Source organism: Pangasianodon hypophthalmus, chromosome 22 (assembly GCF_027358585.1).
Source record: "Pangasianodon hypophthalmus isolate fPanHyp1 chromosome 22, fPanHyp1.pri, whole genome shotgun sequence".
Taxonomy (NCBI): Eukaryota; Metazoa; Chordata; class Actinopteri; order Siluriformes; family Pangasiidae; genus Pangasianodon; species Pangasianodon hypophthalmus.
The window spans coordinates 8,114,515-8,129,145 of NC_069731.1; the positions used below are offsets into that span (position 1 = coordinate 8,114,515).

Here is a 14,631-nt window from a genome sequence, read left to right on the forward strand (position 1 = left end):
GTGCGCATGCTCGGGCAGGGGACGCGGATTGGGTAAGCTGAACAGCAAAGGGACAGGAACTGGAAAACACGGAACTTCGAAACGCGGATATTTACCGAAATTAGAAAGGCGCTAACATTTAAAAATTAACAAATTTACTGAAACAAAAACTTACTGAGATTCAAAAGTCAAGACTGGGAGAGTAGTGGTGTGTGTGTAGGGGGGGAGAAACCCGTAAACGTCTCCGTTTATAGTTACAGGAGGTGAGAAAGTGAAAGTAAACGCAGGTCTTACCAACATGGCCTCCGCGATGGACGAGGATATTACCGACAGACCGTCTCTTCTCGAGTCTGACCTGAGCTGTCCGGTGTGTAGGGATCTTTTCCGCGACCCTGTGCTACTCTCATGCGGTCACAGCTTTTGTGAAGAGTGTCTGGAGAACAGCTGGAAGAACAAAAACACCAAGCTGTGTCCCGTGTGCCGGAAGAACTGCGACGGAGAGACGCCGATCCCGAACCGGGCCCTGAAGAACACGACCGAGTCTTTTCAGAAAGAGAAAGGATGGCGCATTACAGGAGCTCCACAAGTGATCTGCGGCTTACACCATCGCGATCTGCAGCTGTACTGCATTCATGATGAGGAGCCCATATGTGCGGAGTGTGTTGCACTGCATTCTGGCCATGATGTCAAACCTATAGACCATGGAGTTCAGTACTGCCAGGTTGACCAACTGCCTCTTATTTACACTAACCTACTGATTCCAGTGTATTATTGGAACCAATTGTGTCCTACATGCTGTATTATAAATATTTCCTCAAGTATTATCATATATATGTTTGACTCATATTACAAACTGGTGAGAAATTTGTGAAAACACAGGGCTTTGTGTCATTTTCCTGGCTTAGTTTAGGTACACTTGTCCCTTTAGTGCAAAGAGTCAATGCAAATTTATTTTGACTGCATCCTGTACAGTATTGCTTACTGTTTTTAGGGGAAAAAATGCTAATGCATGCTGAAAAGATCACTGGAAGTCACCAGATTACATCACTGACTAATTCGCCTATCAAAATGTGTTGCGTAAGGAAGGAATATTTTCTGAAAATGAAGAAAATAGAGTAGAATAGATATAATCGGCTCCCCATTTTTTTTAAAAAAAAAAAAGGGATTTGCCCTAACGTCAGGAGATTGCGAGTTCAATCCCAATGAAGCCACAGCCATCCATGGCTGGGCTTCATTTCCTTTAAGAGAGGACAATTGGCTGTGCTGTCTGGGTGGGAGGGATGGCATACTCTCTCTCTCTCTCTCTCTTCTGTCAGTCAGAGAGGCACTAGCCAATCGCGGACGTCTGTGACCTCATGTATGCGGAAGAGGGTAGATTGCGCCTTCCTCAGAGTGTGTTACATTGCCCTGTGACACAGCATGAGCAGCTGTTTGAAAACAGATGCAGAGGTTGATTGATCCTATGATGAAACATTTCTATCCTGATGGGAGTTGTCTCTTCCACGATGAAAATGACCCCATCCACAAAGTGCAGTGGCGCACTGAATCATTTTATGAGTATGAAAATCATATAAATCATATGCTACGGCCTTCACAGTAATCTTACATAAACACACATCTGTAATGCACGCTCATTTCTTTCATCTTTTTTTTTTTTTTTAATAAGCGCATTACAAATGTGTGTGTCAGTGCAATAGTAAGCTACATGAGCATAACATTTACAGTATATTCGCTATACCTATACTAGGATAACAATAACCTACCTAAATAACGTACCTAAAGTTGGCAGAAGTTTCAAGTCCTTTTGAACATTGTTTATGTCTTGTCTTAAGAAAAAGTGAGGAATTCTTTACCAACATGTCAGTTCAGATGGGATATACCATATATTACCTGGTCATTTTATAGAAGGTAAAATACATTAATGCACACAAAGTCCATACAAATTTACTGACATGACAGAATCAGATGGGACTAAAATCCCAGAGATACTCCGATAACAACTACATTACTCCACCTCCTCATTTACAACTAATCCAATCCTAATAGGGCTATTGATACTTTATCCTTTAATTTGTCACCCGTCTCTCAATGGATGGGATAAAAATAAGAGATTGACTTGAGTTGAGTTTCTGACTTTTCTTTCACAGCCCTGCAGTATGATATAGCAAGACCTGTAATGGTTTACCCATGTTGTTTTGTTCTAGGAGCTGCTCGAATTAAAAGTCAAGATCCTTGCTGACAAATTGGAGTCTTTTAAGAAGCTGAAGAAACGATGTAACGAGACAGTCAATTATATTCGGGTAACTGAGATTGGCCGTCAACTTTTACTCTCTTTGCTTTTCCACGCACAATCCTAATGCTGTTCATGGTTTATTAGAAGACTTTTGAGAATATAAAACGTATCACTTTACAGAGCCAGTCAGAGGAGGCAGAGAAGCAAATCAGACAGGAGTTTGAGAGGCTCCATCAGATTCTAAAAGAAGAAGAAGCCTCCAGAATTGTAGCCCTAAAGAAAGAAGAGGAGCAGAAGACAAAGATGCTGAAGGAGAAGATTGAAAGCATCAGCCGTGATATCACCACTCTCACTGAACTGATTCAGTCGTTGAGGAGGGAGATGACTGCAGAGGATTTGGTTGTCCTACAAGTATGAAATTTGTCTCTTTAAATGGAAATTAGTGTTAGTTAAGAACAGTGCATGACTTTTTAAAGTATGAGGAATTACATGTCTTTGTTACTGAATAATTAAAAAAAGTATTTTTACTTCCAGAACTACCAGAGTCTTAAACAAAGGTAGGTGTTGTGCTTATCCATCCTGCTTCAGAAGATGATTTGAACATGCAACATAGTGCTTTTTATTTATGCTGTCTAATGTGTCCCAGGGCTCAGTGGACAGATGAATCCCAGAAGTTTCCTCATGGAGTTCTCATCAATGTGGCCTTGCATGTTGGAGCACTGGATTACAAAGTTTGGGAGAGCATGCGGTCACAGGTCAAATGTTGTAAGTGTGCATTTTCGTGTCAGAAAGCATGCCCTTAAAAGGAAAAATCCACCCCGAATGACTTGCATATTAACTTTTATTATAACACATGATCTTTTAATGTTTTCAAGATTTATTTTGTAATGAAATCCTAGTTGACTTTTGCTGAGTTGTCTAAACTTCTTTCATGGACATGTTGGTCTATTTGCTTAATGGTTTCCTACATTACTCACAATACTTGCTGATAGAGGTGCCAGTGGCATTTAGCCCTCGCTTAATCTCTACCTAAAGAGAGCGATGCAGCAGCGCTTTAGTCCTTCAGTCTGTCCTGGTCTCCACATCTGTATACTCTGCTCAAACAGAAAAACTTCCAAAGCTTCAAATTTAATGCAAATACCTCCATGAATGCTATTGTGCTTGCCATCTCATAGATCGCTAACAAGCCAAGTCAATTCTCTGCCATGCATTGTATAGCTGCATTGCATTCTGGGACTTTGAGTCCAGCATTTGCTGTCTCCACTAGTTCTATTAATACGACATTGAATGTCACCAGAAAATGGTGAGTGAGGAAACCTTCTCACAGGAATAACAAAAAAATCAGCACCAACCGACAAATTAGCACTGAGATCGCCAAGCACATCGCAAATACATCACAATGGCCAAAAGTATGTGGACAATTAACCATCACACTCACAAAACAGTTGCCACAAAGCTGGAAGCACACAATTGTTTATAATGCTGTAGCATTAAGAGTTCAAAGAGGCTAAGAGGCTCAAACATGTTCCAGCATGTCAATGCCCTTGTGCAAAAATGAGGTCCAAGAAGACATGGTGTGCCAATGTTGGAGTGGAATAACTCGAGTGGCCTGCACAGAGCCCTGACCTCAACCCCACTGAACACTTTTGGGATGAACTGGAATGCTGACTGTGTGCCAGGCCTCCTCACTTCACATCAGGGCCTGACCTCACTAATACTCTTGTGGCTGAATGAGCAAATCCCCACAGCCACGCTCCAAAATCTAGTGGAAAGCCTTCCCAGAAGAGTGGAGGTTATTAGAACAGGAACAGGCCTAAAAATGGAATGGGATGTTCAACAAGCACATATTGTGTGCTTGATCAGGTGTCCATGTACTTTTGGCTATATAGTGTATTTCAATATAAACAAATTTAAACATATTTAATATATTTCGGGGTGGAGCAAAAGCTCTTTAACAAAAGCTAAAACTGATAACATCAGCTCTTTGATTATTGGTACATTCCTTCTTCTTTTTTTCTATTTACCCACCATTGCCTAAACGCTAGTCTCAGATATAAGAATAAATATATGCACTGATTTTAAAACAAGATAATTTAATTTGCATCTGTAGATATATTCAAATCTCTGTCTTCTCTGCAGTTCCAGTGCTGATGGATCCAAACTCCAGTTCGCCATGGCTCTCCATGTCCCCTAGCTACGCAAGTGTGAAAGAGAGCACAGAGAGGCAATCAGTCCCAGACAACCCTGAACGCTTTGACCCCTGCGTCTTTGTCCTGGGCTCGGAGGGTTTTATGTCGGGTCGCCATCGCTGGGAGGTCTACGTAGGTGATAACCCAAAGTGGGTCCTCGGAGTGTGTAAGGAGTCTGTGGCCCGCAAGAGGAAGTTCACAGTGACTACGTCAGGAGGCGTGTGGAGCATCGGCTTGAGTAAAGGAGCGTACAGCGGTCTGACTTCTCCTCGCACCCCACTAACCGTAGAGAAGAGGCCAGAGACAATCAGGGTGAAACTCAACATGGAAAAAGGAGAGGTGTCCTTCTGGGATGCAGACAGTGGGGCACACCTCATCACCTACAACGACAAATTCCCTGAGAAGCTCTTCCCTCTCTTCGGCCCTGGGCTCCACAAAACTCCTATGGCTATCCAGCCTGCTAAACTCACCATCCATAAGTAGCAATGATATGCATAGGGGTGTAACGATACAGTATGACATATCATATTGTTCAATACAAGGCTCTTGATTTGATATATTTTCGTATCAAAACACACATTCAACAGAATGCATAATGAAATGAATACCTTTGCGTCTGTGCCAACATCACGGAGATGAACACACACTTTCTCTCTCTCTCTCTCTCTCTGTCTATCTATCTATCACTCATTCTCTCTCTTTTTCTCTTTGGGAAGTTTGTAGCTGCAAATATAAGACTTGCTATAGTTCAGAACGCAGGACTCAAAAACAAGTTGCCAGGGTTGCCAGGTTTGAGGATTTTACACCAAACAGGGATAGTTTTGAAACGAGGTTGCAGGTTGAAAAATTAAGTCAGTGAAAGCGCAAAGAATGAGAAAAGGAAGAAATAGGGTGGAACTGGTAACCCAGCACACCGGTGAAAGCTTAGATCGCCACTGTTTAATGAGACATGTTTTAATTTTTTTTTTACATTCTAATTCACAGAGTCTGCTCACACAAGCGCCGTGTCATTATAAATTTTCAATGACTTTTATACTGTTGAATGTTCAAAAATATCAACTGTATCGAAAATGTATCATATCAAGATGCCACTGTTTCGTATCGTATTTGGATTTTGTGCATCACCCCCAGAGTAAACATATTATGCACATATGAGCATAAAAAAGTATGGAAATGGAAAGAGAACTCTGTGAAAGAAGGGGGAGTCGCTACAGTTTTGGATGAAATACTGAGGTTATGGTTTGAGTATATTGTAAGCTTGGGAACCAAATCCTAAAGCTAGATAGATTCTAATCTAGAAAATAAGTCTTGCTGCACATTAATTTATGAAAGAACTGTTCAAATATCATACTAATTTGTGTCAATGAGTTGGATTTATGAACATATAATGTTTATTCTTAAAATCCTTAAATTGTTGAAACTTTTATAGGTGATTATAGGCCATTTAGCAAGTTTGCAAATTTCTGTATTTTATTTTCTTTATTTTTTTGCTGGTAAATTTATTCCCATATATTGCTGTGCCACAAGTTCCTCCTATTACCACCCTAACATACATCTTTCTTTTTGCCTTTTCTGTCTTTCCTTTTATCTTTTATTTATTGTCTTTTCTCTCTCTCTCTCTCTCTCTTTGTTTCTTCTCCCCTTTTATTCTCTTATCTTACTCTTTCTCTTCCTTCCCTTAAATTAATTTCTTTACAGTATTCCACTCTGTCATGAATGTTAACAATTTCAAACTGCTGACTTTTAAAACTTAAAATATTTTTAACGTGTCGTTAAAAAAATCATTTTAGCTCCTTGCAAGCAATGAATTCTCTTCAGGAAAATACATACACAATTAAGAGGGCTTCAGATAGAGTAACATTTATTTTACACTTTGTCTATATTAAAAATGTAATTTACATTCCGTAATATAGAGCAAAACTGATGAGAGAGGCATAATATGATTTGACATGTCATAAAATTGATTAAAGTAGGTAAACTGATTTGCATTACCTAATGATCAAAAGAGTAAGCCAGAAATGTAATCATTCATAAATACCATGGCCTGGCTACCCTTGGACTACAGCCATAACCTACAGCCCTACACTACAGTCTAATGGAGAGAGAGGGAGAGTTTATTGTGTTGAAAATCATTGAGGCCCGACTGTATCTATAGTCTGTATTTGACTGTATTTATAGTGTTACATTTCACAGGGCAGTCATGAATGCAGCCTAAATCAGAACTGGCTAAATAAATCTGTTTTCAATTATTTGCTAGTTTGGATTCATTTGTTGTGATTACAATCTGCACGCAAGAATCTACAACAGGGGTGTCCAAAGTCCAGCCCCAGGGCCAAATGTGGCCCGCGGACAGATGTTAACTTAAATTATAATAATAACAACAATAATAATAATAATACATGTATACACAAAAATTAATGAATAAATGTGCTATACAGACATTTAAGGTGCAAGGTCACATACTGTCGAAACACTTTATATCCACTGAACATATGGTCATGAAAGTTTTGGGGTTTTCTGGGGATTTTTTGGGATTTTTTGGGATTTTGCAACTTGGCCTGTGTTGTATACAGACAGGATTAAATGTTTTTCTATATTAATATTTTAAGCTATTTTAAATGAAATTCATTTTTGGAGTGTGAGTCTATGCTTAATTTACCAAGCTCCTTAGGACTCTTCACCCAGATGGTCAAGTTTAGTTAGAAAATTTGGACAGAATTCAAAATGTGGTGACGCAAGCATAAAACACACAAACAAGCTCTTATTATTGCCCCACATTCCATCCCAGTATCTGTACTTGCAAAAGCTAAATCTCTTTAGACCATCAATAACCAGCGACACAGAGAGTAGCAGTGATTTAGCAGCGATAAACAGCACTTAATCATGTATTTTGTGAGATATCTCTGTGGTAAGTAGCCTTGTAATAATTTATTGATTAGGTTTCTTTTTTAAGTTTTAATACTTAATTAATACTACTACTACTACTTCTACTATTAGACATACTAATAGTATGACTTTATTATCATTAATTTTTCTTTAATAAGGATAAGTTTAAGAACTTTTAGGTCTTTACATTTTATGATTCCTCCAATTTCTGTGGAAAAAAGTATTTTTAGTGTATTTATATAAGGTTTGTCTGTATAAAACAGCATGTTGGTAGTTCAGTTGGGATTATTTTCCATGGTGCTTTCCTCCACCACTGAGAGTTTGATGAATTTTTTTTTCTTTAGGTGAAATGAACCCAAATTTTGTGTCCACACTGTATGTGGGTGATCTGCACCCCGACGTGATAGAGCCCATGCTTGTGGAGAAATTCAGCCCTGCAGGACACATACACTCCATCCGGCTCAGCAGGGACCAGAAGACCGGCTCCTCACTCCACTATGCTTCCATCAACTTCCAGCATCGAGCTGAGGGTAATACAACCCATACAGAACACAGGAGAGCACTGTTCCATACACTATTTCTACATTTTAATAGCAGTTTATAGCCTACTTAAGGCTCCACGTGTAATTTCTGTATTTTACTGCTTTATTACATGGATAAGGTCAAGTTCTGTACCTTGTATACGATGTGGTTTTGTCGAAAAAAATATTTTTGTAAGAGTTATTTATTTTCTTAGCATAAAAACTTCAAGTAAACCTTCACAGGTTTTTTTTTCTGTAAAATTACACTAATTAACCACTAAGACATGAACATTTTTACTGAAATTAACGAGCTGTAATTCATTTCCTTTTCCTCAGCTGTTGCGAGCATTGGAAATGCCTTTTTATTGAAATTAATGAGCAGTAATTCATTTTCGTTCCCTCAGCTGAAAGAGCATTGGAAATGCTCGCTTTTGAGCTCCTTCTGTGGTCTCGGAAGGATTCATCCCAGAGGAACACCAGCCTTGGAAACCTGTTCATCAAGAACCTGGAAATCGAGTGACAGCTTGGCCCTTTGACACGCCCTCCATCTTTGGGAAGGTCCTTTCGTGCAAGGTTCGGGCTTTGAACTCTTTGGACTCTTTGGTTGTGAATAGCATCTGTGTAGTATGATTAGCATTTTTAAATACATTTTTTAAAGCCCTGTATTAACTCAGTTTAACATAAATTCTGTGTGTTGACATGACATCACGGCTATGTCCACTTTGTGTCTCTTGAGGCAGCATATGGCTATGGAGAGGCTCAATGGCAAACTACTGAACGGCCGCAAAGTGTAAGCCACATGTAAATTACTACCCTAATAGAGAGTGTTATGAGTTCTACACATTCAGCTAAATATAATGAGTTACACAATTGAACATCATATGAACAAATCTTGTTAAAACATATTCTAGAGTTGAGACTGAGGCTTAAAATTCTGTGTGTGTGTGTGTGTATGTGTGTGTGTTTGTGTGTGTGTGTGTTTCTGTGTGTTCCAGGTCCTGCACTGAATGTCCGTGTCGTGACAGATGAGAACAGGAAGTCCAAAGGTTTAGGCTTTGTAAGATTTGAGAGGCATGAGGACGTGCAGAGGGTGAGTGTACACTGCAGTCAAGTGTGCTAGTGTACAACCTTGTGGAAAGTTTCCTTACAGCAGGAAAACCTCTGGTTAATGTGTGTGTGTGTGTTTGTGTCAGTGTGTCAGTGTGTGCAAGCTGTGGAGGAGATGAATGGAAAGGAGCTGAATGGCAAGCAGGTGTACGTGGGCTGAGCGCAGATTAAAGTAGAGAGACTCAATCACAAGTTTGAGCAGGTAAACACACACACACACGAGTAGTGATGACAGAGATGACGAGTGTATTACTGACTCTGAAGAGTGTATCTAGTATGAAAAGCTTCCTCAGTGCTAATTTTTTCTTCATGGTTAGCATGTTTGGCATCTCCTAATGTGTCTCCTCGTTGTCTCCACCAGGCGATGATGGAGAATGGCCACGCCAGGGGATTTGGCTTTGTGCACTTCTCTTCTTCCCAGGAAGCCACGAAGGCCAGGAGGGAGAGGAATGGCAGGATTTAGGGCAGGAAGCAGGTGTGTGTAGGTGTGGCTCAGTGCAAAGAGGAACAACCGGCTTGCCTTGCCCATCAGAACATCCAGAGGATGCCAAGCATGCAGGATAAAACTGTACAGAACATCTACCAACCTGTACCGCAGTGAAAGGGGTCCCTGGCTGCAAAAAGTTTGAGCACCCCCTCTAGCTACCCCAAGTTACCACAGGAGGCTACTGCTAGCTGGATAGCATAACTAACTGCCCCCTGTGATTCTGATCTGAAATAACTGAATGAAATAACGTGTCTTATGAAATAACATGTGTTATAACAGCTGTGTGTATGTGTGCGTTACAGGCTGCCAATTACACACCCAGCCAAATAGTCAAGCCCCGCCCGATTCTGCACTGGACGGTGCAGACCATCCAGCCGCAGCATGATTTACAGCTGTCTGATTGTATATCACTGTCACATTTGTTGCAAAGTGTGTGTGTGTGTGTGTGAGTTTCACCACAAATGTACTTGCATAGCAGGATATGGTTTAGGATGCAGCCTGTAACTATATGTCTTTTTTTGGTACTTTTTTCTGTTAGCAGATGTCCAGAATATACCCGATGTGGTTCAACCTGCACTGGTGCATCAGCAGACCAGTGGCACCGTCACACCATCAAGCAGTCAGGTGCCATGTATGACTGAAGAGTGCGCAAATATGACTACAACAATATCTGGAGATACTGTTCCAGTGGCAGACTCAGTGCCGGCTATAGAAAAATATCAGTTCTAGTTCCAGCTGCAGATGAGGTTCCAGCTCCAACTCAAGCTCCAGATGCAGATAAAGCGCCTTCTACATCAATGGCATCAGTGAGTGACGTGCAGCAAGACGAAGACACATCAGTAAGAACAGAATACAGAGCAACACGCACACACACACACACACACACACATGCACATAACAATATTCTGCATGATTGACATTACAGTATATCATATAAGTTAGTAATGATACTAATCTAATTGTGTGATTATAATTTTGAGCAATAATAATAATAATAATAATAATATCCTATGTTCCTAGGATGTACCCATGTGCCCACTAGCTGGGAAGCGTCTGACTATCTACACGCTGGAATCCACTCCGGTAGATGACCAGATCTAGATGGAGCATTAGTACACTCATATACCCACAAACACACACATACATATGGCACGTATACACTCCTTCTCTGCAGCGCAGTGGTTTAATCCAGCTTTTTTACTTCCCCATTACAGTTTAGGAAGTGTTTCCTTGTGTAGACTGAAAACTTCTTCAACCACCTGCTTTCAACTGCTCTTGCAGTCTGGTGCCTGAGCCCCGCCCATATTATGTGATTGGGTGGCTGGGACCATTCACTCTATCTCTATTCTCTCTCCCTCTCGCACACACCTCATACTCTCTCTCTCTCTCTCTCTCTCTCTCTCTCTCTGTCTCTCTGTGCAGATGATAATATGTTGCGACTGGTCGAGAAAATCCACCCAACTCTGACTAACAAGATCACCTGGATGCTTTTGGAGGGCGAGAACAACTACGAGATCATGAACATGATCAGAGATCCTGAACTCCTGCATGCCAGGGTGAGCGCATACACACACACACACACATTATTATTAACATTATTTTTAGGAATTATTTGTCAAGTGTGTATTCAAACATTACACCAAGTGTTTCATATCTGATTCTTAAAAATGTTTGACACTGAAATGATGAAATAGTTTTGTCCATGTGGAAGCAAAAACTCACCCACCAATCCCTCATCCCTCATGTGTGTGTTTGTAGGTGGATGAAATGGACGCTCTCCTGAAGGCAAGAGAGGCTGGTCACGAGCCGATGAGGATACTTAATGAAAACAGGACATGTGCTGATAATGATACACAACAATATTTTGTATTTGAATTTATCATTACATCACAGTTTAAACAGTTTACACAGGGATAAAAAAGTTCAACAGTCGTATGAAATTCTTAAGTTGTAGAGTTCCATCAACAAAGCAGACACACACACACACACACACACACACGCACGCTATGTAGTTGTGAAAGACACACAAACTGTGTAGACTAAAACCGCTCTGCATTTCTCTTTTAGGAAACCCTAAAGATGCTCAGCAACAACAAGAAGAACAAGAGGAAGAAGAAGAAGAAGAAGAAGAAGAAGAAGAAGAGAAAGAATAAATAAACATTGTACCCGACATTGCAAGTATTATAAAGTGGTCCGGGTCTTGATTATTGTCAAGTAGAATTTTTTAAATTCAAAAATTTAAAGAGACTTTTTTTAATTCAAAGAGAAATTGTAAATTTATTAACTCAAAAGTAATAAAATCTTAAGTATTCGCTGAGAAGAATATTAATATGGTTTATATGCATGAAAGAGGGAAATTTAAATGTCCATGAGGAATACTGTATTTTCCTGAAGACCAACAACATATTAACACCACAGAGTCAAAACTTCATTCTGTTAAGGAGATTAAGTTGTAAATTCCTGAGTTAAATGAAGAACGAAGATCCAGCTGTGGCCAGGTTTTCAATATTAACTGCTTTACTCCAGCCAGGCACAATCTCACTGGCATTGCTTGACTCATTTGCTGCTCATGACTGCTGAGGCTTCGTCAGAAAAAGGGGAATATTCTTTAAATAGTGTCTTGACGAATCTGAGAATTTCTCGAATAGACCATAAGCACCCTAGTTACCTCAGAATGATCTCAAATCTAACTCCACAAAAAAATGGATCATTATTAACTTTAAATCTGAGCATGACCTAGTTTGCTAGACAAATTAATTGAACAATTTTAAATGAAATAGCTCATTATTGTTTAGCTTGTGGAGTATTTTTTAGGAATTAATTAAATTTCTAGGAATAGCATTAAGCCAGGGGTGTCCAAAGTCTGGCCCCAGGGCAAATGTGGTCCATGGACAGATGTTAACTGGCCCTTAGCTTCTCTATTAGAATGTATGATAGGTGGTAGGTGATAGATGCTGTAATTCCTAGACCGTTTACATCAGATGTAACTATCCTCATATTAAAACTGAAAGTCTGCACTGTGAGCTCATTCATTATTTAATTTCAACTCCAATATACTGTCATAGACATACACTCACCATCCCTTTATGAGGAACACATGTACATCTGCACATTCATGCAGTTATCTAATCAGCCAAACATGTGGCAGCAGCGTCATGCATAAAATCTTGTAGATACAGGTCAAGAGCTTCAGTTAATGTTCAGAAAAAATGTGATCTCTGTGACTTTAACTGTGGCATGGTTGTTGGTACCAGATGGGCTGGTTTGAGTATTTCAGAAACTGCTGATCTCCTGGGATTTTCACACGCAACAGTCTCTAGAGTTTACACACAATGGTGCAAAAAAACATCCTGTGTGTGGAGGGTCTGCAGGCTGAAACACTTTGTTGATGAGAGAGATCAGAGGAGAAAGACCAGACTGGTCTGAGCTAACAGGAAGTCTGTAGTAACTTAAATAAGCACTCTTTACAACCGTGGTGAGCAGAACGGCATCTCAGAACGCACGACACATCGAACCTTGAGGTGGATGAGCTACAGCAGCAGAAGACTACATCAGGTTCCACTCCTGTCAGCCAAGAACAGGAATCTGAGGCTGTCATGGGCAAAGGCTTACCTAAATTGAACAGTTGAAGACTAGAAAAAGACCAGGTGATTTTTTTCCTGATCTTCAAACTGTCCAGTTTCGATGAGTCTGTGCTCATCGAAAAGCCTCCTGAGTGAAGCTCCATCATGAAGCTGGTTGAGAAGAGGACAAGAATGTGTAAACCTTCATCAGAGAATGATTTTTGTGAGACAGAAAAGTAGGTTGTTTTTCCAAGTATTTGAGTGGAAAAACACTGAATCATTGTGTGATGTTTATCTTATGCAATCATTTTTGCCCATTCTCTTAGTGGTTGCCAATTATTCTGGTGTGCACTGCATTTTAAATGAATTTAATAATTATCTTTAACACCTGCATGTAACCATGATGGATATTTGAATGTGTACAATAAGATATTTATTCTTTTTAATTTTAAAATGGTTGCACATTTAACTCTGCAAACATCATTCAAATGTATATAATTACATTACAGTATGACAGCTTGTATCTCTGTATTCAGTTCCTTGTAAACTGATATCTGTCTTTTTGCTGAAAAGCTTCCCTGAGGATTCATTTACATTTCTAAATGTTTGTAAATCATACAAATCCATTGCCTTCACACTTTATTCCCATAATTGGTCTCACACTGTTTAGCTCAGGAGTTCTCCTATTTTTCAGCCAGTGACCCCTTTAGATGTAGAAAAAATTCCATGGACCCCCTCAGAGCAGATTTATTTTTTTTAAATATTCAAATAGCAGGCTCATTATTCAGACTTGTACCATAATATTCTGGATATTTCTTAAAGCCATAGAGCATTCTATTCCTGAGCCTTCCACAGACAGGACATAGCAGGTCACTGTTGTTTTTCAAGTTGTGACGTAGTGATTCTAGCTCTGCCCGTTACCTTAAATCACACTTCACAGAACAGTACATTTTACAGTAAACAGTAAAAAAAAAAAATAACCGCACTCTTACAATTGCAAAAATGTTTTTCTTTTTAATTTAACCCAAAGTGGGGCTTGTTTCTTTTTCCACTATCTCTTGCTTATTCGAAGCATGTCAAAGTACACAACAAATAAACAACCAAAAATAAATCGTCATGAAATAAATTACCATATAAGTCAATAAATTACCATATACTCTCGCACACACCTCATACTCTCTCTCTCTCTCTCTCTCTCTCTCTCTCTCTATCTCTCTGTGCAGATGATAATATGTTGCGACTGGTCGAGAAAATCCACCCAACTCTGACTAACAAGATCACCTGGATGCTTTTGGAGGGCGAGAACAACTACGAGATCATGAACATGATCAGAGATCCTGAACTCCTGCATGCCAGGGTGAGCGCATACACACACACACACACATTATTATTAACATTATTTTTAGGAATTATTTGTCAAGTGTATATTCAAACATTACACCAAGTGTTTCATATCTGATTCTTAAAAATGTTTGACACTGAAATGATGAAATAGTTTTGTCCATGTGGAAGCAAAAACTCACCCACCAATCCCTCATCCCTCATGTGTGTGTTTGTAGGTGGATGAAATGGACGCTCTCCTGAAGGCAAGAGAGGCTGGTCACGAGCCGATGAGGATACTTAATGAAAACAGGACATGTGCTGATAATGATACACAACAATATTT

At 39.7% G+C, this 14,631-nt stretch overlaps 1 protein-coding gene and 1 non-coding gene across 5 annotated transcripts; both read left to right on the forward strand.

Moving 5' to 3' along the window:
- The first annotated feature begins 8 nt into the window (after positions 1–8).
- trim35-28 (tripartite motif containing 35-28) lies at positions 9–6,650 on the forward strand. The gene is made up of 6 exons (XM_026924762.3): positions 9–700; positions 2,184–2,279; positions 2,393–2,623; positions 2,747–2,769; positions 2,859–2,977; positions 4,352–6,650. The coding sequence occupies exons 1-6, from the start codon at positions 278–280 to the stop codon at positions 4,882–4,884; spliced, it is 1,425 nt and encodes a 474-aa protein (XP_026780563.3). The 5' UTR covers positions 9–277; the 3' UTR covers positions 4,885–6,650.
- A 1,039-nt stretch (positions 6,651–7,689) lies between these two features.
- LOC113532663 (uncharacterized) lies at positions 7,690–12,132 on the forward strand. Of its 4 annotated transcripts, none has more exons than XR_008300730.1 (10): positions 7,690–7,817; positions 8,213–8,598; positions 8,804–8,898; positions 9,002–9,117; positions 9,277–9,390; positions 9,705–9,831; positions 9,944–10,241; positions 10,423–10,485; positions 10,825–10,958; positions 11,161–12,132. It is a non-coding gene; the product is annotated as an uncharacterized LOC113532663 (transcript). The 4 variants fall into 4 exon arrangements; XR_008300729.1 differs by having other exon boundaries at positions 8,213–8,381; positions 8,549–8,598; positions 9,277–9,831; positions 11,161–12,130; XR_008300728.1 differs by having other exon boundaries at positions 9,277–9,831; positions 11,161–12,131.
- Positions 12,133–14,631: the final 2,499 nt, after the last annotated feature.

What these genes read in the sequence shown, in the direction of transcription:
- trim35-28 (XM_026924762.3), top strand. Translation starts at nt 278, where the DNA reads ATGGCCTCCGCGATGGACGAGGATATTACCGACAGACCGTCTCTTCTC. An exon ending in ATGGAGTTCAGTACTGCCAG is followed by an intron (nt 701 to 2,183) that starts GTTGACCAACTG and finishes GTTTTGTTCTAG; the next exon opens with GAGCTGCTCGAATTAAAAGT. An exon ending in TACCAGAGTCTTAAACAAAG is followed by an intron (nt 2,770 to 2,858) that starts GTAGGTGTTGTG and finishes AATGTGTCCCAG; the next exon opens with GGCTCAGTGGACAGATGAAT.